General features: G+C 37.2%; 1 protein-coding gene across 3 annotated transcripts in view; it reads right to left on the bottom strand.

Annotated features, from left to right (window-relative positions):
• Positions 1-5546: 5546 nt before the first annotated feature.
• The window catches only part of SLAIN2 (SLAIN motif family member 2), a 75359-nt gene continuing 55252 nt past the window's right edge, over positions 5547-25653 (bottom strand). For all 3 annotated transcript variants that reach the window (XM_069593088.1, XM_069593089.1, XM_070292429.1), the window contains 2 exons: positions 9632-9950; positions 5547-8151 (listed from right to left, as the gene is read on the bottom strand). In XM_069593088.1, the coding sequence (XP_069449189.1) occupies positions 8085-8151; positions 9632-9950 (386 nt within the window). In that variant the 3' untranslated portion in view covers positions 5547-8084. The remainder of the gene's footprint in view (positions 8152-9631; positions 9951-25653) is intronic.

Here is a 25653-nt window from a genome sequence, read left to right as displayed (position 1 = left end):
GTGAAGTCGCTCAGTTGTGTCTGACCCTCAGCAACCCCATGCACTGCAGCCTTCCAGGCTCCTCCGTCCATGGGATTTTCCAGGCAAGAGTACTAGAGTGGGGTGCCACTGCCTTCTCCTTAGGTCCTGTTAAAATGTTCTGGAGAATGTTGATTTTGTTTATTTAAACAACCAACCCAGACAAGTTCAGAATGCAAGTTCTGTTTCATCTTCTGCAGCCTGTGGTTCCAGTGTCAGTTTAGTTTACAAAGGTTTTGTTACGCTATGTGGGATCAACCTCACACATGCACTGCTCAGTAGTTATGCTGTGTCATAATTAGCGGTTTAAATTAGTTCAGTTCTCAAAGGCTTTGCTGTGCTGCTTTGGGTCTGAGGATGTGTAGTGCAGGGGTAAGCTTAGAGCTTACACTGATTAGTTTGGATTAAATCACAATAAAGGACCCCTTTCTCTGGGCTCTCTTTCTAGTTTCCTCCTTACCCCAAAGGGTGCCTTTGCTTTTCCTCTGACCAGATACAAAGGTTCTCTCAGAATTTTAACTCCATCACTATCACTGGGCAGTTGCCGCAACTCAGTTCACCTTTAGGACAAAAAGTAGAGAAAAATGGAGATTATTCTCACTCTTTAGACTGCTGAGGTTCTTTTTCCATTTTCTCTATCAGAAAAATAGGGGTTCCATCAATTTTAACTGTTGGCACTGCTTACTACCAGGGCTTAATGGGGTGCTTAACAGCGACAAATCATGAAAGAAAAGCAAAAGTCCCCAACAAGCTCTAGCTTCCAAGAGCTTTTTTTTCCCCCCCTTTTTTGGGGGAAGGTGGGCAGGGTTCCTTTCATAGGTTTTCCCTCAGAATTTTCTCTGGTTTAACCTATCAGAGGAGCCATCATGACAGCTCTGCTGGGTGCCTTCTCTGAGGACAGGGCCAAGACAAAAGAGAAAAAACCACTCATTTCTCTGAGTCTCTTCTCCAGGTCTGAGGCTCCTCCCAGACCACCTGCTTTTGTTTGTATTTCTGTGTCCACAGGTAGGTACCTTATGCATTTTGTCCAAAACTTTTAGTTGTCAGTAGGGAAAAAAAGCTTTTGAGAGCTTGCTCTGTCTCAATTATCTCTGAAGTCCAAATCTGCAATATTTTTAAGAGACTTAAACTGGAAACAACCCAATTGCTCTTCAACATTAGAATGGACAAATTGTGATATATACAATGGCATATGACAATTAGAATGAACACACTACAGTAATATCAATATGGGTGAATTTCACATTATCTTTGCTGTTTAGTTCTTGAGTCAGAGAAATACCATTTTTAGCCTTTAATCAAAATGACAGGCAGAAAAAAATTAGTGTCTGGTTTGTTGTTCAGTTGCTAAATTGTGTCCGAGTCTTTGCGACTCCATGGACTATAGCACACCAGGCTTCCCTGTCCTTCACTATTTCTCAGAGTTTGCTCAAACTCATGTCCATTGAGTCAGTGATGCCACCCAACCACCTTATTCTCTGTTGCCCCCTTCTTCTACTGCCCTCTATTTTTCCCAGCATCAGGGTCTTTTCTAATGAGTTGGCTCTTTGCATCAGGTGGCCAAAGTACTGGAGCTTCAGCTTCTCTGGTTACATTTAGATAAAGTTCAAAAATAGGCAAAACTTAAATTATAATGTTGGAAGTCAGGACACCTGTTATCTTTGAAGAGGAAGGAAGCAGTGATTGGCAGATGGCATTAGGAGAGCTTTTTGGGTACTCTTAAGAGTCTAACTCTTGCCTGCATGGTGGTTATACATGCAGTCACTTAGTAATTCACTCAGCTGAACATTTGTTTTGTACACTTTTCTGTACATATTCTATGTGCCAATTTAAAAAACACATTAACTCTTCCTTCAGGTGGCAGATGACAGAACCTTAGTTTAAGCCAATCTGTGTATTAAGGGGAACTTATAATAAGGATACGAGGTGTTTCGTGGAATTCAAGGTCAGGAATGATACTGGGCTGCATGAACATGAACCAAGGGATCCAATACTATCAGAACCTGCCCTCTCACCACAAATGTAGTGAGGAAACATGACCACTGACATGAAACCACCATTCTATATGGTACACACAGACATTTTTGGTGTGTACCTATTGTTTTGTTTACTCAAGACAAGGCCTACTTACTGGAGACAGCACCACTTTTAGGGAAAATGGTCATCCCTCATCCTATCCATATGGTTTCTCACAAGAGATACATGTTTTTTACTTAACCCCAATCACCTGCCATAGTCAACAAGCCCAGTAATGGGCACCTGACCTGTGCTGGGGAACACTATTCCTAGATGTTTTATTTTTGGGGCCAGTGCTCTATTTTTAAATAGGCATGCTTGGGGTAGGGTGCAGAAATCTGCATTTTAACAGCTTGTCAGATGATTCTGAAGTTTGAGGACTGTAATCTAGACTATCTTGATTCTTTATTTGGCTGTGCCCATTTTTTCAGAGGTGTTTTGTTTTGAAACTGGAATTGTATTCAACCAAACCTGTCAATTCATGGCTTGGTAGGCTGTGTGTGTATGTTGGGGTGGGGGTGGGGGTGGGGGGCTCAAGTGTTAAGAAAAGAAACTATATAAAGAATATGAAAATACAGATGTGGGAAAATTTGGGAATATTAGTACATTTTTCCTGGAACTTTTTCCTCCCCTAGCAGAATCCATCTGAATGATAGGAGTCCTCCAGTGACCTCAGAGTTAAGAAAAAGTTACAATGTCAATCATGAATATGATCCCAATTTCATTGGGTGGGTGGGTGGGGGGGACAACATCCTTAAATTTAAGTGGCTTATTACCTATGGAGTAAGTGCTTTTTCTTCTTTATAAATTTCCTCTATTCCTCTATTTTTCTGTAATAAACATAATTTTTCATAAAGACAGCTGATGGTATGAAGATACAGTGTACGTGTTTATTTTTAATCAAGGAATATCTATAATAAGGAACTGAGAAATATGTCAAGCTTTCAACAAGCAGTTAATGTACACCTCTGCTTCAAGAGGAAACTCATGTCAGTATTGTATAAGTGAAAAAAGTATTTCCTCATCTCAAACAGAAGACTTCTTACCCTTCCACTTAATACAGGTTTCCCACTACTGAAGTTGAGAGCGTTCCTATGAAACTTTCCTGAGCTGGAATGGCATAAAGTGAAGAAACAATTATCTGAGGACACAGCTTGCTAACAGAGACACAAATCAAGTACAGCACAGATGCTCACATGGTTCCAAGCTACGGTGGCTTGAGACGCTGAGTAGCTCCTGGTGCAGGGGCTTCACGGGTTGGGCTCACTGTTCCCTGCAAAATAAACACTGAACACTATTTTTGCTTTCACCTTTTTTGGTAAAAGCAAAAATCCTCTTTGAACTTCTTTTGGTTAGTAAAAAGAGGTACAAATTGGTCTTTCAAAAAAGTGAAGTGGCACACAGTGAACCTTTGAAATGTGGGAGATACCTGTTATTTTATAACCATGCTAAGGTCAGCACTTAAATCTTTATTTCTGGGAGGAGAGATTGCAGGATCCAAAGGTAAAATGTGGGATCATTTCCCCTTTTATGTTTCTTAATATGTTCAGTTAAGTAAAAAGTAATGAGCCTATTATTTTCAAAATCATTAGAAACAAAGTTTTCTTCCCCTCTATCTAAAAAGAAAACACGGAAGTTACCCAGTGTAAAGAACTGGTTTGAAATTAGAATACAGTTAACACTTTTAACTGAGTTGTATTAAGAGAGGTCCATGAGGAAAATTTGTTCCATTTTTTACCAGTAAACAGAAGGCCATTTCGTTTGCTAAGACTTATTCAGGATCATTAAAAATATGTTAGTGGTTGCTAACTTTGGCTTCATGCTCATATGAACACACTTTTTTCCTCCAAGTTAGTTTCACTATCATTTATTTTGCTTTTGTAGCTCAAAGCTAAGCTTGGATATAGCAAATAATTCACAAGAACCACCATATATATTTTTGTGTTGTACTGGGTATATAAAAAGCTTAGGTAAACTTTTCATTCATGAATTTACAAGTATAATGACATCCAATTTTAAATGATTCTTTAAAAAAAGATTCTTAAAAGCTTTTAGATTGACTCGGGAGAAAAGTAAAGCATGAAAGTGTCATGTCTCTACAACTGATTAGTGAGACCAATTTTAACACAGAGAATGGTGAAAACTTCCAAAAGGGATGGAGGGAACTAATAACACAGTATACAATTCTCGATTTTTTTTTTCCATTCACCCATAAAAGAAAGATGCACATGATCAACTAAATAAATATGCATCCTGCTGCTGCTGCTGCTAAGTCGCTTCAGTCGTGTCCGACTCTGTGTGACCCCATAGACAGCAGCCCACCAGGCTCTGCCGCCCCTGGGATTCTCCAGGCAAGAACACTGGAGTGGGTTGCCATTTCCTTCTCCAAGGCATGAAAGTGAAAAGTGAAAGTGAAGTCGCTCAGTCGTGTCCGACTCTTCGCGACCCCATGGACGGCAGCCCACCAGACTCCTCCGTCCGTGGGATTTTCCAGGCAAGAGTACTGGAGTGGGGTGCCATTGGATTTGGTTTGAAAAGGTATTAATTTCCTCTTCTGGATACTTTTTTTAAGGTTGTTTTTAAAAAAGGATTTATTTGACTGCACTGGGTCAGTGTTCTGGCACGTGGGATCTTCCATTGTGGCACGTGGACTTCACAGCATGTGGGATCCCAGCTCTCTGACCAGAGATCGAACCCCTATCCTCTGCATTGCAAAGGGAATTTTTAACCACCGGACCACCAGGGGAAGTCCCTGGATCCTCTTACATAATGGTGTTTTTGCTAGTTTATGTATGCTATCTTTTTTTAACTAGCTAACAATTCACAGCAAGTTAAAAAGTTATAGGAATGTACCAGTTTTGAGTAAACTACAAATTTCACCCATCAAAATCCATATATGAAGTAATTAGGACAGAGAGAATACAGCATGATATATTCCAACCTCACAGAGATCAAGTCCAAAGGGACAATGTGACTTGGGTTGCGTTTAGGAAAAAAAAAATCAACTGAGATATTTATTATTACCAATTGTAAGCAACTGGCGAAAAGGAGGGTAGATCTTACCGTACCCAGAAATTAATAAAACACTTGAAAAAACAAATATAAATTTAATAATAAACATTACGGTCAGGTTGTTTATTAAGGAGGCAACCACACATACAAGTTCGGCTATAGAAATGTTTGCAAATCAAACTTCATGTGATCTAAAAGGACCATGCGTAATGTCAAAAATGGATACCTGTACATTCAATAAAAAGTTAAATATACATAGTCTAGATCATTCTAGAGTTATACAAACATCTGGGGACACATATGTATCTTATTTCCTTCAGAAAAACGTTTTTATAAAAGTGATGTATTGAGATAATAATTTTAAAAGTATCTGACAATTATGAATGGTCCCCAGTATTACAAAATGTGATTCTCAGGGTATGAAAACCAAAAAAAGCCAACCCTTCAGAGTGCTTTATATTATACAAACAAGTTTTGTAGAAAAATGATCCAGCAAATGCTTGAGTTAAGAATATTTATATTTTTCCAATTCTTTACACTTTTATTAACACACTTACAAAAAATAACATTCAAACACTGAAAAATTAAATAACTTTGGAAGCAGAGCTCATAGCTTTCTGCTCACATATAAGTGACAATTCTGGGCTGTTGGCACAAAAAAATAATCAACATTCATAAAACCCTTACTACTATATATCAAACATAAGTTAAAATCATAGGCACTAGTTTATCAAATCCACATTTCATCTGTAAGAGTAACCACAGCGAATCCTTATATTTTTCCCAAACAGAAAAATTGGCAATACACAAAGGCTTTTAGTAAAAAGGCAATTTTTCTCTTTAGGAAACTAAAGCCAATAGTCTGTGGTAGTATAACAGCAGGTAAAATAATACTTTACCTAACTCAGATCCATCATGTTCTTAACAAGTGATGAAAATTTTAATTAAAGAAAAATAGACATTTTTTTTTTTTCTGATGCAGCCATTAAAAAAAAAGTTAAATAACCTGAATATTCCTTTTGAAACTGATAGTCTAACTTAAAAATGTAATGGGTGTTTTATAAGAGTTAAAATTCCTTTTAATTATTAGATTGCAGCATTTTTTTTTTTTTGCAATGTTACACTGAAAACTGAGACCTATTTTTCCTTTTGTGTATACGTGGTTTAAAAGAGACAGTGGCTAGTTCTTTTACTTACTTAGATTTTTACAAGAGATACCCCTCTACCCAAAACAGATGCATTATCTTCCTCTGAAAAGCAACATTTTAAAGTTCATCATTATATGTGGAATTCTGGCGCCATCCTTTCCTGACCCACCCCCATCACCCTCAAATCCAAGAATAAAATTTCTTCCTTGCATTATACACCAAAATACACTAGCACTGGCAGTTTAAACTTCCAGCAGCTGTGCCAACTGAATGACTCCTTACTGGTCAAGCTAATAGAGACTACCATGGTGTCCATCATGGCAGAACAGCAGCCTTGATCTTAAAAGTTTTATCCTTCTTTCAATCTATAAACCTCAGTACTATCCTGAATATAAGCTTCCCATTTCTCTCTCAATTTCTTTTGCCAACTTACAGAATGTCTTTGACTAACAGAAGATGAACGTATATTCAAATATCTAAAATCCTTTAATGACCTGACTGCCAATATTTTAGAGCTCTACAAATTAAATATTTAAAAACAGACCTCACCATGAAAAAATGAGAAATCTGCAGAAGATGGAAGCTTTAGTCTAGTAATAGTCAAATAAAATCCAAATTAGTTATTTCTAGGATATACATAAGGGCCATCACAGAGCAAGTGTTTAACAGGTTAGAGTCATATGTAGTAGGTTTCATTTGTACCCCCAAATGCAAAAACTGACGTCAGACAGAATCTAAAAGGGACAGTATTTTCAAAGGGTGTGATGAAACAGTTGCTCAGTTTAAAGCAGATCAACTTAAATAGGATTCAGCAGGCTATAATTTCCCATCACATAATAGGCTGCTAGGTCAATTAATAGTAACAATACAACTGTCATTACCAGAGTTTTTGAACATTAGTGCATAGATTACACCCCCTCCCCCTTATCGTATGGTTTTGTTCCAGGTTATAAGCACTGAAGTGGTGTTATTTATATTAAGAATAAAGACACATACTACTTGCTCTTTCCCATCATGGAAACCTGCTAATAAAAACAAGATCTCTTAGTCCTGTAACAGATAACAGCATGTGAAGAAGTTGGCTTCAATAGCAAAGGCTATCTTTCCTGAGCCAGGAGCTATAAAGTTTAGAAAGATTGTACAACTGATATTAAGCCCTTTTGGCAATCAAAACAAACACACAAAAGTCTGATGTGTCAATGCAACATGATGGATGCACGGTCAACACTATCTGGTGGTGGTGATATGTGAGCTACATCCAAAACTTAAGATTAAACAAAATGACAATTTTTCTAATGAATCTGCAAAAATAATTTATAGGATTCTCCCAAATTTAGGTATTGTGTTTTAAATCTCTAGCCCAGGTTTCTTCCCACCCTGTCCCCTTCCATCTCAATCTAGTTTACTGGAGTACTAGTGAAACGTTTTAGATAATTAGTCAGAATATTAGTTCTCATTAACACAAATATTTATTGATACTATGTATACAGTAACTTAGGTTGAACGTGAAGTTTTGGATAGCTAGAATTCACCTTGTGCACAAAGGTATGCTCTCATTTACAGATGGGCATTTCTCTTTGGCATCCATTGGTTTTTTGCCCAGATATTGGCCTCTGTCAAATATTAAAAAATCAATTTAGTTGCTATTAAATAAAACTAAAAGCGATTCCATGGAGAGTGATTGTATGATTACCAAACACATCTGATGTTAAATGTCATTAAAGTGCTGTTTGATCATCTCTGTCAATTTGTGCTAATTAAGACAGAGAGGGTTGGGATTTTATAAATCCCAAGAGTCTTATCTGAACAGTCTGCATATAAAAGTTGTCTTTTAGTCTGGTGGAGGGGTATCCATGAAGCTGTGGACCTCTGCATTCTTGTTTTTGCTGGTCAGTAACAGCCATCTTTCCAACTGTCATCTTTCATGCTGCCATAGGTTTTAGGAGCTGGCAAGGATCTGAAATAAAGCAATTTTACAAAATGATTTGCAAGGTTTTATGGAACATTACCATGCTATCTTCCATGCATATCAATTACTTTGTAGGTTGCAACACAATCCAATGTTCCAGGGGACTGCCGAGATCAAAGCTCTAAACAGCTATCAGCATAACCATTCTAGATCAGGCACGTCCACAACTTTTAAGTTTTACTGGGCATCAGGTAACTGCACTAACCTCTTTTTTGTTAACATAGCCACTGTAGTAAGAGAAAAGACTGTCTTGTCTTTTCCAACCAAATGGATCACTAAACTTATTACTTACTTATTTGAGGGGTAAACTGATGAATGTGTTATTAGTGGCACAGTGTCACCATCGTTAGAGAGGCAAAATGGGATAGTGCTTAAAAGGACTCTGAAGTCAGACATACTTGGAACTGTAGGTCTTACTAGTTGAAGTCTCAGGCAAATTACTTAACTTCATTAAATTTTAATATTCTCTGAAAAATAAGCATAATAACAGTACCTATATGTCTAATGCTATAGTAAAAATTCAGTAAGGTGTTCATGTGTGTGCTAAGTCGCTTTAGCCGTGTCCGACTCTGCGACCCTATGGACTGAAGCCCGCCAGGCTCCTCTGTCCATGAGATTCTCCAGGCAAGAATACTGGAGTGGGTTGCCATTTTTTCCTCCAAGGAATCATCCTGACCTAGGGATTGAAAAACTGTTGTACTCTACTGAACTCAAAAGTGTAATATATTATCTTAGAATAAAAGAAGTATGGTTAATTCAGTTTCAATGCTTAAGGCACAAAAGCACTTTTTTCATGCAAATAAATATTTCAAGTTTAACACATTCAACACAAAATGATGGTGGTAAGCACATTCCTTACCACCATATGTGAAAGGTACAGATATGACTACATATATGTGACTCCCAATCTGGGTAGGCTCAGAATCATCTGAAGATTAAACAAACAAATTTAAAAACAGCATACCTACAGATTTGGGGCTTCACACCAGATCTACTTTGTGGGCAAAACTCAGGCCTCTATATTTACATAAATTCCACAGAAGATTCTGAACTGTAGTGAGATTTGAAAACCAACCTCCTGGATTACACTCTCAGACCTGACAGCTAAAGTTTTATCTTAAATCTCATTGTAGGTTCTACTATGCTTTTAATATCTTTACTGAATATCATTATATTCAAAACGAACAAATACCACAACTAGATGGAGTGGTTCTAACAATTTTTCCTAGGAATTCACCAAGATGCTTGATCAAACCAGGCATCTGGGCAAATTTAATCTGAATCAAAGTGATATAATACCCCAATGTCCCAAGTGAGAATTTCTTGAAAGTAATGTTTTATTCAAATTTTAATAATTTTAGTGGGAACCCACTAGGACTCCTGATCTTCACTATCAGAACTGAAGGTAATTCCCGTCTACCCACTTTCCTATACTCAAGAAGGTCAAAACAGAGTATTTGCCACTTACCTGCGAACAGGCTGTGCAAGTTTGCTGCGAGGCACTGGTATACCCCCAGCAGAAGGGGCACTGGGTCTGGGCAAGCCACTTCTCATCACAGTTGTCCCTGCAGGTCTGGTTAGAGTAGTGCTGTTGATATTGCTGGGAGGATTTGCTGGGGCTGTGTTCTGAACCATGGGAGGCCCAGGTGAGGAAGTGGTTTGCATGAGCTGTGTTGTTTCTTGGCTACCAGGAGAACCAGAGCCATGGTTACTAAATGCTTTTACTGGTTGCCGGAGAGCCAAAGGAGACGGTGCTGCAGGGGAGCGGAATTTACCTGGAGAAGGTACTGCAGAATGGCAAAGAAAAATCAATGTTTTCAGTGGAAATCAAGTGCAAGTGAAACTGCTGCTTTATGACTGGGCACCAGTACATCTGTATTCCTGAAAATTCACTCTAGAGAAATGCAAGGAGTAAAGAATATTTCTGGGGTAATATATACATTTACATAAAGATCACTAGCAGCTCTTAAGTAACCAAGTCCTTACTCAGAGGACTGTAACTATCCTTGATAACAGTGTTTTAATTTTTAACTAGGTCAGCTAGGAATCCACAATAACGGAAAAGACACTGCAGCATTCTGTTTCAGCATGGCAACCAACCTAAGCCACATTCTAGAGGTGAAAAAAGTGCTGGCTACTAGATGGTTGACTAGAATTTCAAACACACTTTCCCCTCAAAGAAACAATCATGTAAACATGTTATCAAGTATCTGGAAAGTAAGTCCTCTCTCATCCACAGTGTAACTTAAAATTTAGAAACTGAACCTGCTTCTACTGTGCTTCAGCAAGTAGGGAAGTTAAAATCTAGGAGCACATCAAGAACTATATGAAGTCATAGGATAGACATGGTATGTTTTGCTGGAATGTCAATTCTACTAAGTAGTTAGTTAAAAGACATTATTAAAATAAGTAATGATACACAAAAGAATTAAATGTGCAATTGAAGCAATTTTTGTCAAAATAAGACTTCAAAATAAATTTTATTATTGTGGTGGTCCCTTAGCATTGTAAGCTCAGATGTTGAGGGATTCATTCATCCTTTCCTGCTTATTCTATTTGGATAAATCACCTCTAGAAGGTTTCTTCAAATACCTATGAATGCCTACATATAATATAAATAAAAAATATTACCTTAACATGCTTTCCTAACAAAGAACTCTGGGGTGGGGGTTCAGAGTGAATGATAGATGGGAGTAAGGGAGGAGAGTTCAGAGGAAAAGGGAGAAAGAAATCAGTCACCCTATTCTCTCTCAACCTGCATTACTTTGCCTAAGATATCAATAGAGAGAAAGCTTGACTATGTACCAAAATCCCAAGGAACATTAAAAGGAGGGGAGAGGGGCCCAAGCACCATTCCCAGAAAATCTAGTTTGGAATGAAATCAATATACTTATTTTAAAACCACAATAGGAGCTTCCAACCATGTTGACAAAAACAGGGCTTACCCTCCTGCTATAAGCACCTCTATAATTTGGGTAAGATACATAAAAACGATTTTCAAATATTGAACAACAGGCAGTACAGGACTGTAATTCCTGAGAGAAGGAAAATAAATGTGATGAGCTCCCAGGCTTTTTTGGGGGAGGGGATGGCAGTGGATTTTTTGGATTATAGAATAAGGAGGAGGATCCAGAGAATATCAAAATTATGTTGCTAAATTGAGGAGACAAAAATTGGAATCTGAGGGGCAAAGCACCTTAGAGGAGGGAGGTGCTCCAGAAGACCTCTATGACTCAGGTCTGTTTGAACCTCTGCCTGAATATTGAGCTGTGCATGCACCAAGTAAAGCTCCGTAAGACTGAGCAAAGAAGGCATGTAGTAAACTGAACAGTTTCCAAAGCTTTTACAGGACTAGGATACATTTGAGTTTCAACCAGTTAGAGCAGAGAATCCTTGCCAAATATTCAAGACAATCAGGGGACACTCTAAAAGATATAAACTAGTTCTAGACTAAAACAACTCTAAATCCACTCTAACAAAACTCAACAAAAAGCCACTAAAGCAGGGATCAGCAAGTTACCACTCATGGGAAACTAAAATGCTTTTGTAAATAAAGTTTTATTAGAATATGGCAACATTCATATGTTTATATTTCTTGTCTATGGCTGCTTTCCAGCTACAAAGTGTAGTTAACAGTTACAATAGAGACCATATCACCCATGATCCTAAAATATTTACTATCTGGTCCTTTAAGAAAATGTTTGCTGATCCTTGCTAGAAGGATCACACTAATCTATAAATAACTGTTTGCCAGAATAAAGTCCACACTATTTAAAATTAGATAACAAAATCCAGCATACAACGTAAAACTTCACAATGTCTACTAACCAATAAAAACCAGTAGACATATAAAGAAACTATAAAGTGATAACCAAAGCTAGGCTAAAAATTAGTCAGGAGAAACAGATTAAGAAGTCACAGGGATGACTGAGCTACTGAACTACTGTAATAGTTTATAAAAACTATTACATACAAGCTTAAGGATATAAAAAAATATATAAACATGAGATGAGAATTAAAGATTTTTTGAAGAGCTAGATAGAACTTTTTAAAAAAAACTTTAGGAATTCTATTCTTCTTATTATTTTTGGCTGCACCCTGTGGCTTGTGGAGAGAAAACAGACTTAAAAAATCTCCCAAGGCAATAAACATAAAAGTGAAAATAAACAAATAGGACATAATCAAACTTACAAGCTTTTGTATAACAAAGGAAACCATAAACAAAATGAATAAACAACTTAAAGAATGGTATAACATATTTACAAATGAGGCGACAAACAAGGGCTTAATTTCCAAAATATACAAACAACTCGTATAGCTGAACAGCAAAAAACAACCAACCAATTGAAAAATGGGCAGGAGACCTACATAGACATTTCTCCAAAGAAGACATACAGATGGGCAATGCACACATGAAAAGATACTCAACATCACTAATCATTAGAAAAATTCAAATCAAATCTATAATGAGGTATCACCTCACACCCATCAGAAAGGCCATAATAAAAAACTCCACAAAATAATAAATGTTGGAGATGGTGTGGAGAAAAAGGAACCCTCCTACACTTTTGGTGGGAATGTAAATTGATGCAGCCACTATGGAAAACAGTACAGAGGATCTTCAAAAAATTAAAAACAGATCTATCATATGATCCAGCAATCCCACTCCCAGGCAAACATCAGACAAAACCACAATTCAAAAAGATAAACGCAGTCCTATGTTCATAGCAGAACTATTCACAATAGCAAAGACCTGGAAACAACCTGAATATCTATCAACAGATGAATGGATAAACAAGATGTGTTACATATACACAATAGAATCCTACTCAGTTGTAAAAAAAAGAATGAAATAATGCCATTTGCAGCCACATGGATGAACTTAGAGATGACCAGACTAAGTGAAAAATGTTAGAAAAAGAAAGACAAATACCATAAATCACTTACATGTGGAATATAAAATATGACACAAACAAACCTATGTATGAAACAGAAACAGACACAGAGAAGAGACCTGTGGTTGCCAAGGGGGAATGAAGTCGGGGGAGGGATGGATTGGGAGTTTCAGATCAGCAGAGGCAAACCATTATATATAGAATGGATAACCAACAGGATTCTACTGCATAGCACAGGGAACTACATTCAATATCCTGTGATAAAACCATAATTAAAAAGAATTTTTAAAGATGTACATATATGTATAACTGAATCACTTTGTTGTACAGCAGAAATTAACACAGCATTGTAAACCAACTGTTTATAGTTCAATAGAAAAAAAGAAAGAAGGAAATGAACAGAATTTTCAGGGACCTGTAGGGTTACAAGAGGCTTAGATCTGTATGTCACTGGAGTACTAGGAAGAAAGGAGAAAGAGAGGACAAAAAGTATGGTGGGAAACAATGACTTCCGTGTATGAAAACTCACCACATTTGCTAAAGGACATAAACCTGCAGATTCAAAAAACTAAGAGAACACTAAACTAGATAAATCCAAAGCAATCCATGTCAAAACACATCACAGTTAAACTTTTGAACATGAAACACAATAAAAACCTTGAAGTCAGAGAGAGAGATAACACATAACCTACAGGGGAAGATGAATTTTTAATAACAGTGGACTTCTCATCATAACCCACAGAGATTAGAAGGAAAGTGGCATAAATTTGTCAAGAGTTGAAAGAAAAGAAATGTCAACCCAGAATTCTATACCCAGAGAAAATATCCTAGAAAAATTAAGGGAAAATCAAGACATTCTCAAGACAAAAAAACCAAGACAATGTGTGGGCAGCAGACCCATTTCCTCCCCACTACCCTGCCAAAAAAACCCAGCTGAACAAGTTCTATAAACAGGCAGAAAATGATAAGATGGAACCCTGGAATACCAGAAAGGAAGAAAGAAAAAGGTAAACAAAAATATAGGCAGACTCACAGGCTTTCCCTCTCCTTGAGTTTTCAAAATTATATTTGCAGGTTGAAGAAAAATTTGTAATATTAATGGCATTGGAAATATTAAAGTAAATATTTAAGACAACTACAAATAGGGTGAGGGTAAAGATACAGGAAAAAAGGTAAGGTTTACATACTTGAACTGATAAAATGATAACATCAACAGTGAAGTGAAGTGAAAGTCACTCAGTTGTGTCTGACTCTTTGTGACCCCATGGACTATACAGTCCATGCAATTCTCCAGGCCAGAATACTGGAGTGGGTAGCCTTTCCCTTCTCCACAGGACCTTCCCAACCCAGAGATCGAATCCAGGTCTCCCGCACTGCAGCCAGATTCTTTACCAGTTGAGCCACAAGGGAAGCCCAAGAATACTGGAGTGGGTAACCTATCCCTTCTCCAGTGGATCTTCCCGACCCAGGAATCAAACCAAGGTCTCCTGCATTGCAGGCGGATTCTTTACCAACTGAACTATGAGATACTGATATGTATATATGATGTTATGCATATATAATGTAATACAGCCACTACAATAACTATGCAAATATATGCACTCAAAAACACTACATTTAAGTCATTTGTGGTTGCCATAGTGGAGAGAGAAAATCAGACAAAGTTGGTCAAAAGGTACAAACTTCCAATTATAAGACTAGTAAGTACCAGGGATATAATGTATTGATAGAACTTAATTAACTGCTGTATGTTATATATGAAAGTTGTTAAAAGAGTGAATCTTAAGATTTTTTGGTTTTGTAGCTGCATGAGATGATGGATGTTCACTAAACTTAATTGGCTATCATTTCATAATGTATGGAAATCAAAATCATTACGTTGTATACCTTATATATATACAGTGTTATATGCCAATTACATCTCAATAAAACTGAAAGGGAAAAAACACTGTAAGTCAAGATGGAATTCCAAAGAATGTTCAAGTAACCCACAGGAATGCAAGAAAAAGAAAACAGATAAATGAAAAATAGGGAAAACAAACAGAAAACAACAAATAAATGGCAGACTTAAGCATATCAATAATTACACGAAACGTAAATGGCCCATCTGTACCAATTATTAAGCCAGATTTGGTAGAAATGCATTTAAAATATAACCTAACTTTATTCTGTCTATAAGAAACTCACTTCAAATATAAAAATATAGGGAGGTTGAAAGTTAAGGGATGGAAAAGATATATCATGCCAACAATACAAAAAGCAAAGCATGATGTTTACAGTAACATCAGACAATTAAAAAGAAAATTACACAGGATAAGGCAGGGTAATACATAATGAAAGCAGGGTCAAATTACCAAGACAAGCCAATCCTAAATGTGTACATACTAAAGACAGCTATAAACATGTGAAGGAAAAACTCTGAACTGAAAGGAGAAATAGACAAACCCACAATAGTTGGAGATTTCAACATCTCCCTCTCAACTAATGGAACTAGACAGAAAACAAGCAAGCGTATGTAAAAACTCAACATCACCACCACCAATTATAAGATCTAATTGACATTTATATCAACAGAACAGTCCACTCAACAACAGGAGAAAATACATTCTTTTCAAGTGTCCACAGAAGCCAAGTCAAGATAGAGTACACCCTGGGCCATAAAGCAAACTTCACCAAGTTTTTAAAAAACTGAAATTACAAAGAGTACTTTCTCTGATCATAATATAATGAAATCAATAACTAAAAGGTAACAAAGATTTTAAAAATCACCTGAAAACCAAATAATACACTTGAATAGAAATTTTATAATATATGGAACTGAATAAAAATTAAAATACAAAATATCAAAGTTTGTGGGTCATAATTAGGAAGAAGTCTTACATCAGTAATCTAAGTTCCTATCTTCAAAAACCTAGAAAAAGTAGAGTAAAAAAACTCAAAGCAAGCAGAAGAAAATAATAAAGAGCAAAAATTAATGAGACTGAAAATAGAAGAGCACAGAAAAAAAAAATCAATGAAACAGAGAGTTCTTTTACAACTGACAAACCTGACAAAATAAAAAGGAGAGAAAATACAAAGTATTAGTATCAGTAGTGAAATGGGATATCACTACAGACCCTGGAGACATTAAAAGGATCACAAGGGAGTACAATTCTACACGTGTTAATCTGACAATTTAGATGAAAAGAACCAACTATTCAAAATGCACAAACTACCATGACTCATCTGGTATGTAACAGATAAACTGAATGGCCATATAATTATTAAGGAAACTGATTACCAACAATGGACTGTCTAGCCAAACTATGGTTTTTCCAGTAGTCATGTATAGCTGTGAGAATTGGACTATAAAGAAAGCTGAGTGCCGAAGATTGGTGCTTTTGAACTGTCGTGTTGGAGAAGACTTTGAGAGTCCTTTGGACTGCAAGGAGATCAAGTCAACCAATTCTAAAGGAGATCAGTCCTGAATATTCATTCACTGCAAGGACTGATGCTGAAGCTAAAACTCCATTACTTTGGCCACCTGATGTGAAGAACCAACTCCTTAGAAAAGACCCTGCTGCTGGGAAAGATTGAAGGCAGGAGGAGAAGAGGACGACAGAGGATGAGATGGCTGGATGGCATCACCAACACAATGGACATAAGTTTGAGTAGGCTTCAGGAGTTGGTGACAGACAGGAAGGCCTGGCATGCTGCAGTCCATGGGGTCGCAAAGAGTCAGACATGACTGAGCGACTAAACTGAACTGACTGAACTGAATTTCATAACTCGAAATCCTCTGAAAGAGAAACCTCCAGGCATAGACAACTTCACTGAAAAAACCTACCAAATGTTTAAAGAGGAATTAACACCAATTCCATATACTCTCTACCAGAAAAGAGAAGAGGAGAGAATAAATCATAATTAATTCATTTTATGAAATGTCAACCATAATATCAAAACAGAAAAAGACAGTGTCAAAAAAGAAACTTGAAGACCAATACCCCTCAGGAATATGGACATAAAACTCTTAACAAAATATAAACAGAAAGAACTCAGTGATAGATAAAAAAAAAATTACACACCATGATCAAGTGGGTTTTTTTTCCAGGATGTGAAGATAGTTCAATATTTGAAAATCAATCAACATAATCCTCCACAATTAACAGGCTAAAGAAGAAAAATTACATGAGCCCACCTCTTGATGGAAAAAAGCATTTGACAAAGTTTAACACATATTCATGACAAAATTTTCAGAAAAACATGGAATAGGAACTTCAACTTGATAAAGAGCACCTACAAAAAAATCTACAGCTAACATTATACTTATACTATATAACAATATAAACAATATATAATAATAACCTCAGATATCCAGATACCACCACACTTATGGCAGAAAGCAAAGAACTACAGAGCATCTTGATGAAAGTGAAAGAGGAGAGTGACAAAGTTGGCTTAAAGCTCAACATTCAGAAAACTAAGATTGTGGTATCTGGTCCCATCACTTCACAGGAAATAGATGGGGAAACAGTGGAAACAGTGGCTGACTTTAGTTTTTTGGGCTCCAAATTCACTGCAGATGGTGACTGCAGCTTGCTCCTTGCAAGAAAAGTTATGACCAACCTAGACAGCGTATGAAAAAGCAGACACATTCCTTTGCCAACAAAGGTCCGTCTAGTCAAAGCTATGGTTTTCCCAGTAGTCATGTATGAATGTGAGAGTTGAACTGTGAAGAAAGCTGAGCGCCAAAGAATTGATGCTTTTGAACTGTGGTGTTGGAGAAGACTTGAGAGTCCCTTGGACTGCAAGGAGATCAAATCAGTCAACCCTAAAGGAAATTAGTCCTGAATATTCACTGCAAGGACTGATGCTGAAGTTGAAACACCAATACTTTGGCCACCTGATGCAAAGAACTGACTCTTTTGAAAAGACCCTGATGCTGGGAAAGATTGAGGGTGGGAGAAGGGGATGACAGAGGATGAGATGGTTGGATGGCATCACCAATGTAAAGGACATGAGTTTGAGTAAACTCTGGGAGTTGGTGATGGACAGGGAGGCCTGGCATATTGCTGTCCATGGGGTTGCAGAGAGTCAGACATGACTGAGCGACTGAACTGAACTGAACATTATACTTAATGAGGAAAGACTGAATGCTTCCCCTCTAAGATCACGAACAAGGTAAGGATATATGCTCTCATCACTCTTATGCAACTCAGTGCTAGAAGTTCCAGTGAGTGCAATAAATAAGAAAAGAAAACAATGGACTTAGATTGGTGCAAACATAACTGAGGTTTTTTACATTGTTGAAACTTGCCATTTGATACTGTAATAGATTCTTAATAAAGGTGGTTATGTTACACATCATTTTAACGTACATTTCTTGCTTTATGCTTTTTGCTAATGACTTATTACTTGTTTTTTATATTTTAGACTATGGAAACGATGTTAGACAAAAAAGCAACTTCAAGTGATTTTCTTATTTAGTTCAAAATGGGTCATAAAGCAGCAGAGACAACTCACAGCATCAACAACACATTTGGCCCAGGAACTGCTAGCGAACATACAGTGCAGTGGTGGTTCAAGAAGTTTCACAAAGGAGACGAGAGCACTGAAGAGGAGGAGCATAGTGACCATCCAGGAAGATGCCAACTGAGAGACACCATCGAAGCTAATCCTCTTACAACTAACCACACGAGAAGTTGCCTAAGTCTCAGTGTCGACCATTCTGTGGTCGTTTGGCAGAGGAAGCAAATTGGGAAGATGAAAAAGCTTGGTAAGTGGGTGCCTCATGAACTGACTGCAAATCAGAAAATTGTCATTTTGAAGGGTTGTCTTTTATTCTACACAATGAGCCATTTCACAATCTGATTGTGATGTATGATGATACCAGGATTTTGTGACAACCAATGACGACCAGCTCATGGCTGGACTGAGAAGAAGATCCAAAGAACTTCTCAAAGCCAAACTTGCATGCAAAGAAGGTCATGGTCACTGTTTGGTGGTCTGCTATGGTTTGATCCACTACAGCTTTTTGAATCCTAGCGAAACTGTTATATCTGAGAAGTATGCTCAGCAAATCGATGAGATGCAACAAAAACAGCAACGTTTGCAGCCAGCATCAGTCAACAGAAATGGCCCAATTCTTCTCCATGACAACGCCTGACTGCACGTTATACAACTGATGCTTCAAAACTTGATCAAATTGGGCTATGAAGTTTTGCTTCATCCGCCATATTCTCCTGACCTCTTGTCAATCGACTACCATTTCTTTAAGCATCTTTGACAACTTTTTGCAGGGAAAATGGTTCCACAACCACAGGTGGCAGAAAATGCTTTCCAAGAGTTCATCAAATCCCAAAGCACAGATTTTTATGTTCTAGGAATAAGCAAACCTATTTCTCATTGGCAAAATTGTGTCTATTGTAATGGTTCCTATTTTGATTAATAAAGATGTGTTTGAGCCTAGTTATGCACCAACCTAACACATTTCTGGGAAAGACTGAGGGTGGAAGGAGAAGAAAGTGTCAGAGGATGAGATGGCTGGATGGCATCACCAATGCTGTGGACATGAACTTGGGCAAACTCCAGGAGACAGTGAGGGACAGGGAGGCCTGGGGTACTGCAGTCCATAGGGTCACAATGAGTCAGACACAACTAGGCGACTGAACAACAACAACAATGGGTTAGGAAAAAAAGAAACCTCTCTCCATGATTGTTTACACAGAAAATCCCAAGGAATCTAAAAAACTGACAAAAAATAAAATCTTCCAGAAATTCTAAGCTCAGGAAATTCACAAAATGGAAGATAAACATATAAAAACCGATATTTCTATATGCCAGCAGTAAGTGTATGGAAATATAAATTTTAAATGCAATACCATTTGCACTGCACCCCAAAAGAGAGAAAAATAAATACACAGATGTAAATCTAACAAAACAAGTTTCAGCAAATATCAGGTTAGCTGTGAAGATCAAATGAGTAATGTATAAGCAAACTGTTGATAAAATGTAAAATATTACAGGATTTATAAGACAAATCATAGCCATGCCTCCCATACCCAGGGAATATGGTGCCTTTCAGCCTGCTGCAGCTCAGTTCTCTGGAAGATATTCAACAATGCCACTCAGGACAGTCTCCTGGGCTGTTCTGATAAACTGACTAAAATATAGGGATTAAGTAAATTAGGCTCTATTGCCCAAATTAATTATGACAGCAGGACATAATTTCTCTTTACTCATTTTGGATATCAAGAATTACACTTGATCCAAGGCACAAAATGAAGGAATGTTATCTGCTCCAAGCAAGAATTAGAATTCTATTTATAAAACTGACATGACTAAGAATGTTAACTGTGGTGTCAGAGTCATCTCTAAAATGGTGGGTGATATGAGGATTCTTGTTTTTCAAATATTCATTTTTGTCTTTTAATAAGCATTTAATAAAAATCTGTTTATTTTCTATTTAAGGCTTAAATAATTTAGCAGGCACTTAACTCTAAAAAACAGAAACTGATTAAACTGTATACTGTATTTATCTTGATAAATATTCACTGAATTTTTTACAAATAATTTATCACAACATTAAACACTATCTTGCAATATAAAAACTAGACATATCAAGTGGTTGTTTTCAGTCATGTGTCAACCAAACTACAAATTACATTAATTGTATAATTTTTAAAAAATATGTAAATGTCCAATATATAGTTTGCAATAAAAACACACATAATGCCAAACATTGGCCACCAAGACTAATGGGGAACAAAATAGTTATTAAAACATATATGCCATTCAATTAATTATTTTAATAAATAGAGAATAAGAACAAAAATACTTCCTTGTCAATTATCCTAGTTACACTACTCATTCCAGCCCCTCAATGATCTACGCACGATAAATGATGGGCAACAGGTTACTGACATAATAAGGACTTAAAAAAAATAATTTCTGGTTATTAAAAACCATAGAGATGAAGTAAACATGATTCTCTCATTACAAAGTTAAAGAATCCTTGTTAAAAGAGATGGTAGTAACCATCTAGTACAACCCTTCCACTCTACAGTGAAGGAAAATTGCCATAATCACAGAAATCAATTGACCAAATAAACAGGAAAATGAGGCCTTGAATCCAGGTCTCCTGATTCCCAGACTGGTAATACCAAAGGAGAAACACCTCTGGGAGTAAAAGTTAAAATATCATTTTTAACATTTTAATTTTCAACTAGACTCAGAAAGTTTATTTGTGGGACTATCCTATGCAGGCTTTATAAGATATGACACCAAGGTATATTAATTTTTTTATGGCTGACAAGTAATCATAGAAAAAGCCTTTGATTTCTTCTTTCATTACTATACAGTACTTGCCATTATTTTTCTAAGCATATAAAGAAAATATTTATTAAACATAGAGGCAGAAGAAACCTGTGAGAATCAGCTTCACTAGCTTTTCTTCCATATATACAAAAACACTGATAGATAATAAATAAGCTACCAACACACATCTGCAGCATCAGCAGCATTATTCACAACAGGTAGAAAATGGGAAACAACTCAAATGTCCACCAACTGATGAATGGATAGACAAAACTGGTTTGTGTCCATACAATGGGATATCATTTGGCAATAAAAAAGGAACAAAGTACTAATACATGCTAAATACGATGAACTTGGGAAATGTTACGGTAAGTGAAATAAACCAGCTGCAAAGATCACCTATACTGATATGAAATGTTTAGCACAGGCAAATCCAGAGGCAGATTAGTGGCTGCCAGTGCCTAGAAGGAGTGGGGAATGGGGTGACGAAAATTTCTAAAATCAGACGGTGGTTAACAGTTGCTCAACCTATGAACTGACCTTTGAGTAATTCAAGGAGTTAGAGGTGCTGACCATTTGCACAGTGGAAATCCACACGTAACGTTGCAGCTGGCCCTCTGTATGCACGGTTCTGCACCTGTGGATCCAGCCACTCCAGACTGTGTGGTATTGCAGCACATGTGTATAGTGAAAAAATCCACGCATAAGTGAACCCACAGTTCAAACCCATGTTGTTCAAGGGTTAATTGTATTACCCTTTTTTTGCGTACAGTTTAAAAGAATGAATTTTAAAATAAGGGAGGGGAATAACAGCAAGAAACCTCAAAAAAGAAACAGCCCCATTTTCAAACAGTTCCCTAAAACAACAGAAGAGGGAGCGCTACAGACATAAATTGGAAACTTAAAACTCCGTAAGTGTTTAGAAAACCAATTTCATAGAACAATAAACAACAGAAAGAATGAGGCCAAATTTCATATAAAGCTATTATATGAAAAAAAAGAACATAAGAAAATAAAGACTAGAATAATACTTCTACTAATGGTGAAATCTTGCCAAATATGTCTACCATGCATATGCAACAAAGGTCCATCTAGTCAAAGCTATGGGTTTTCCAGCAGTCATGTATGGATGTGAGAGTTGGATGATAAAGAAAACCGAGAGCCGAAGAATTGATGCTTTTGAAGTGTGGTGTTGGAGAAGACTCTTGAGAGTCCCCTGGACTGCAAGGAGATCAAATCAGTCCATCCTAAAGGAAATCAGTCCTGAATATTCATCACAAGGACTGATGCTGAAGCTGAAACTCCAATCCTTTGGCCACCTGACGCAAAGAACTGACTCATCTGAATGGACAAAGAATTAACCTCAAAAATATACAAGCAACTCCTGCAGCTCAATTCCAGAAAAATAAACGACCCAATCAAAAAGTGGGCCAAAGAACTAAACAGACATTTCTGCACAGAAGACATACAGATGGCTAACAAAAATATGAAAAGATGCTCAACATCACTCATTATCAGAGAAATGCAAATCAAAATCACAATGAGGTACCATCTCACGCCAGTCAGAATGGCTGCGATCCAAAAGTCTACAAGCAATAAATGCTGGAGAGGGTATGCAGAAAAGGGAACCCTCTTACACTGTTGGTGGGAATGCAAACTAGTACAGCCACTATGGAGAAGAGTGTGGAGGTTCCTTAAAAAACTGGAAATAGAACTGCCATAGGACCTAGCAATCCCACTGCTGGGCATACACACCAAGGAAACCAGAATTGAAAGAGACAAGTGTACCCCAATGTTCACTGCAGCACTGTTTATAATAGCCAGGACATGGAAGCAACCTAGATGTCCATCAGCAGATGAATGGATAAGAAAGCTGTGGTACATATACACAATGGAATATTACTCAGCCATTAAAAAGAATACATTCGAATCAGTTCTAATGAGGTGGATGAAACTGGAGTGAAGTAAGCCAGAAAGAAAAACACCAATACAGTATACTAATGCATATATATGGAATTTAGAAAGATGGTAATGATAATCCTGTATGCGAGACAGCAAAAAAGACACATATGTATAGAAGTCTTTTGGACTCTGTGGGAGAGGGCGAGGGCAGGATGATATGGGAGAATGGCATTGAAAGATGTAAATTATCACATGTGAAACGAATCACCAGTCCAGGTTCGATGTATGATACAGGGTGCTCGGGGCTGGTGCACTGGGATGACCCAGAGAGATAGGATGGGGAGGGAGGTGGGGGGGGAGGGTTCAGGATGGGGAACACGTGTACACCCATGGCAGATTCATGTCAATGTAGGGCAAAACCAATACAATATTATAAAGCAAAAAAATAAATAAATTTAAAAAAAAAAAGAAAGAAAAGACCCTGAAGACCCTGATGCTGGAAAAGATTGAACGCAGGAGAAGGGGACAGCAGAGGATGAGATGGTTGGATGGCATCACTGACTGGATGGACATGAGTTTGAGCAAGCACCGAGAGTCGGCAATGGACAGGGAAGCCTGGCATGTTGCAGTCCAAGGGGTCACAAAGAGTTGGACATGACTGAGCAACTGAACTGAACTGATGTGGTGGTGGTGGTGGTGGTGCTGCTGCTGCATCACTTCAGTCGTGTCTGACTCTGTGCGACCCCACAGACAGCAGCCCACCAGGCTCCCCCATCCCTGGGATTCTCCAGGCAAGAATACTGGAGTGGGTTGCCATTTCTTTTTCTAATGCATGTAAGTGAAAAGTGAAAGTGAAATTGCTCAGTCGTGTCCGAGTCTTCTCGACCCCATGGATTGCAGCCTACCAGGCTCCTCCATCCATGGGATTTTCCAGGCAAGAGTAATGGAGTGGCTTGCCATTGCCTTCTCTGAACTGATGTGCACGCACACACAAAGATGAAAATTACAAGCTACAAAAGAACATAAATAATAAATAACGAAAAACATTCAAAAGTGAGATGGTGGAACACAGAAAAGAATTAGACATAAAATAAATCATTTCAAAGTGAAGTCTAAGATGGAAGGAACAAGAGTCACCATACACAACAGAGTGCTTTAAGAGAAATAAACAATGAAAATAAACTTTTACAGAACAAGAAGAAATTAAGAAAGATGAAATGGATTCAAGAGAAGGCAACAAATATAGAAGAAGGGCAAAGAACACCTAATATGTGTACAAGAATACCTACAAAAAGAGAAAAGCAATGCAAAAGGACACAATGATGAAAACTGTAATTCTAAAGAACTTGTCTAAAATTTTTAAATCTCTGCAACTTTAAATTGCAATAACACATCACAAGTCTGGGGAAATCAACTCAGAAGAACCAACACAGAGATGCATTATCATTAATTATTGACCTTTAAAGAGAAGAAAAAACCTTTGGACATCTAGATAAAAATATCAAATGACTGTAACAGAAACAAGTCTTTATTCCTGACAAAAAATAAGAGTCATATATTTAGGATACTCAAGGAAAGAAAATATGAGCCAAAGATTTCATATCTAGCTGACTTTCAAATATAAAAATAGCAAACAAGCTGTCACCAACATGCAAAAAATGAGAGAATGGATATTGTTCCCATAACTCCTTCCGAAGGAATCTACTAGAGGATAAGCTTTAAATAAGAAAACTGACTGGTGAGACAATATCAACAGACTGGTAGTAACCATGAGATATTATTTAAATGTAGAGCTATCTCTAAATGAGGCATAAAGGAGAATATGGAATAGTTATATATGGGAAACGTTCTATAAACTGTTTTTAGTAACCATACTGTATGGTGTATTACACTAATGTTATTTATCCCCAGAAGATTCTCTGTAAAACATGGGAGAAAAATTGTTACATGATACTCTATTTCTTTGTGTTTCCAAGAAATAGGCTTCTCAGAGCAGGATAAAAGAAAGATAGATAATAAGTTAAAAGAGGCTAAAGCCCTAAATTTGAAAGGGAAGTATTAGCATGAACTCATTAAGGCTCTCAATCTTAAAAAAGACACAAACCTACACATATACAGTTCTGGTAACTGAAAAGACCTAGAAACAATGACCAACAAGAGAGCAAAGAGCATAAGTAATAACTAAGATTTTGGTTCTGAGATTCCATTGCCTACCTAAAGAAATCAAGGTTTTTGGAAAAAAAATAAATCCAGGTCTGTGGCAGGAAATGCAAAAGATGAGCCAATCTTGTCATATCAGTTTATTAAGACTTTATCAAAGACTACCACGGTTGTGTCAAAAAGACCTGAACACCAACTTGATGATGCTTCTACCAAAGTTGGGAAAATGCCCAGAATA

Source organism: Ovis canadensis, chromosome 6 (genome assembly GCF_042477335.2).
Source record: "Ovis canadensis isolate MfBH-ARS-UI-01 breed Bighorn chromosome 6, ARS-UI_OviCan_v2, whole genome shotgun sequence".
Lineage (NCBI taxonomy): Eukaryota > Metazoa > Chordata > Mammalia > Artiodactyla > Bovidae > Ovis > Ovis canadensis.
The sequence above is the reverse complement of the archived record's forward strand: the minus strand, read 5'-3'. Positions and strand labels throughout refer to the sequence as shown.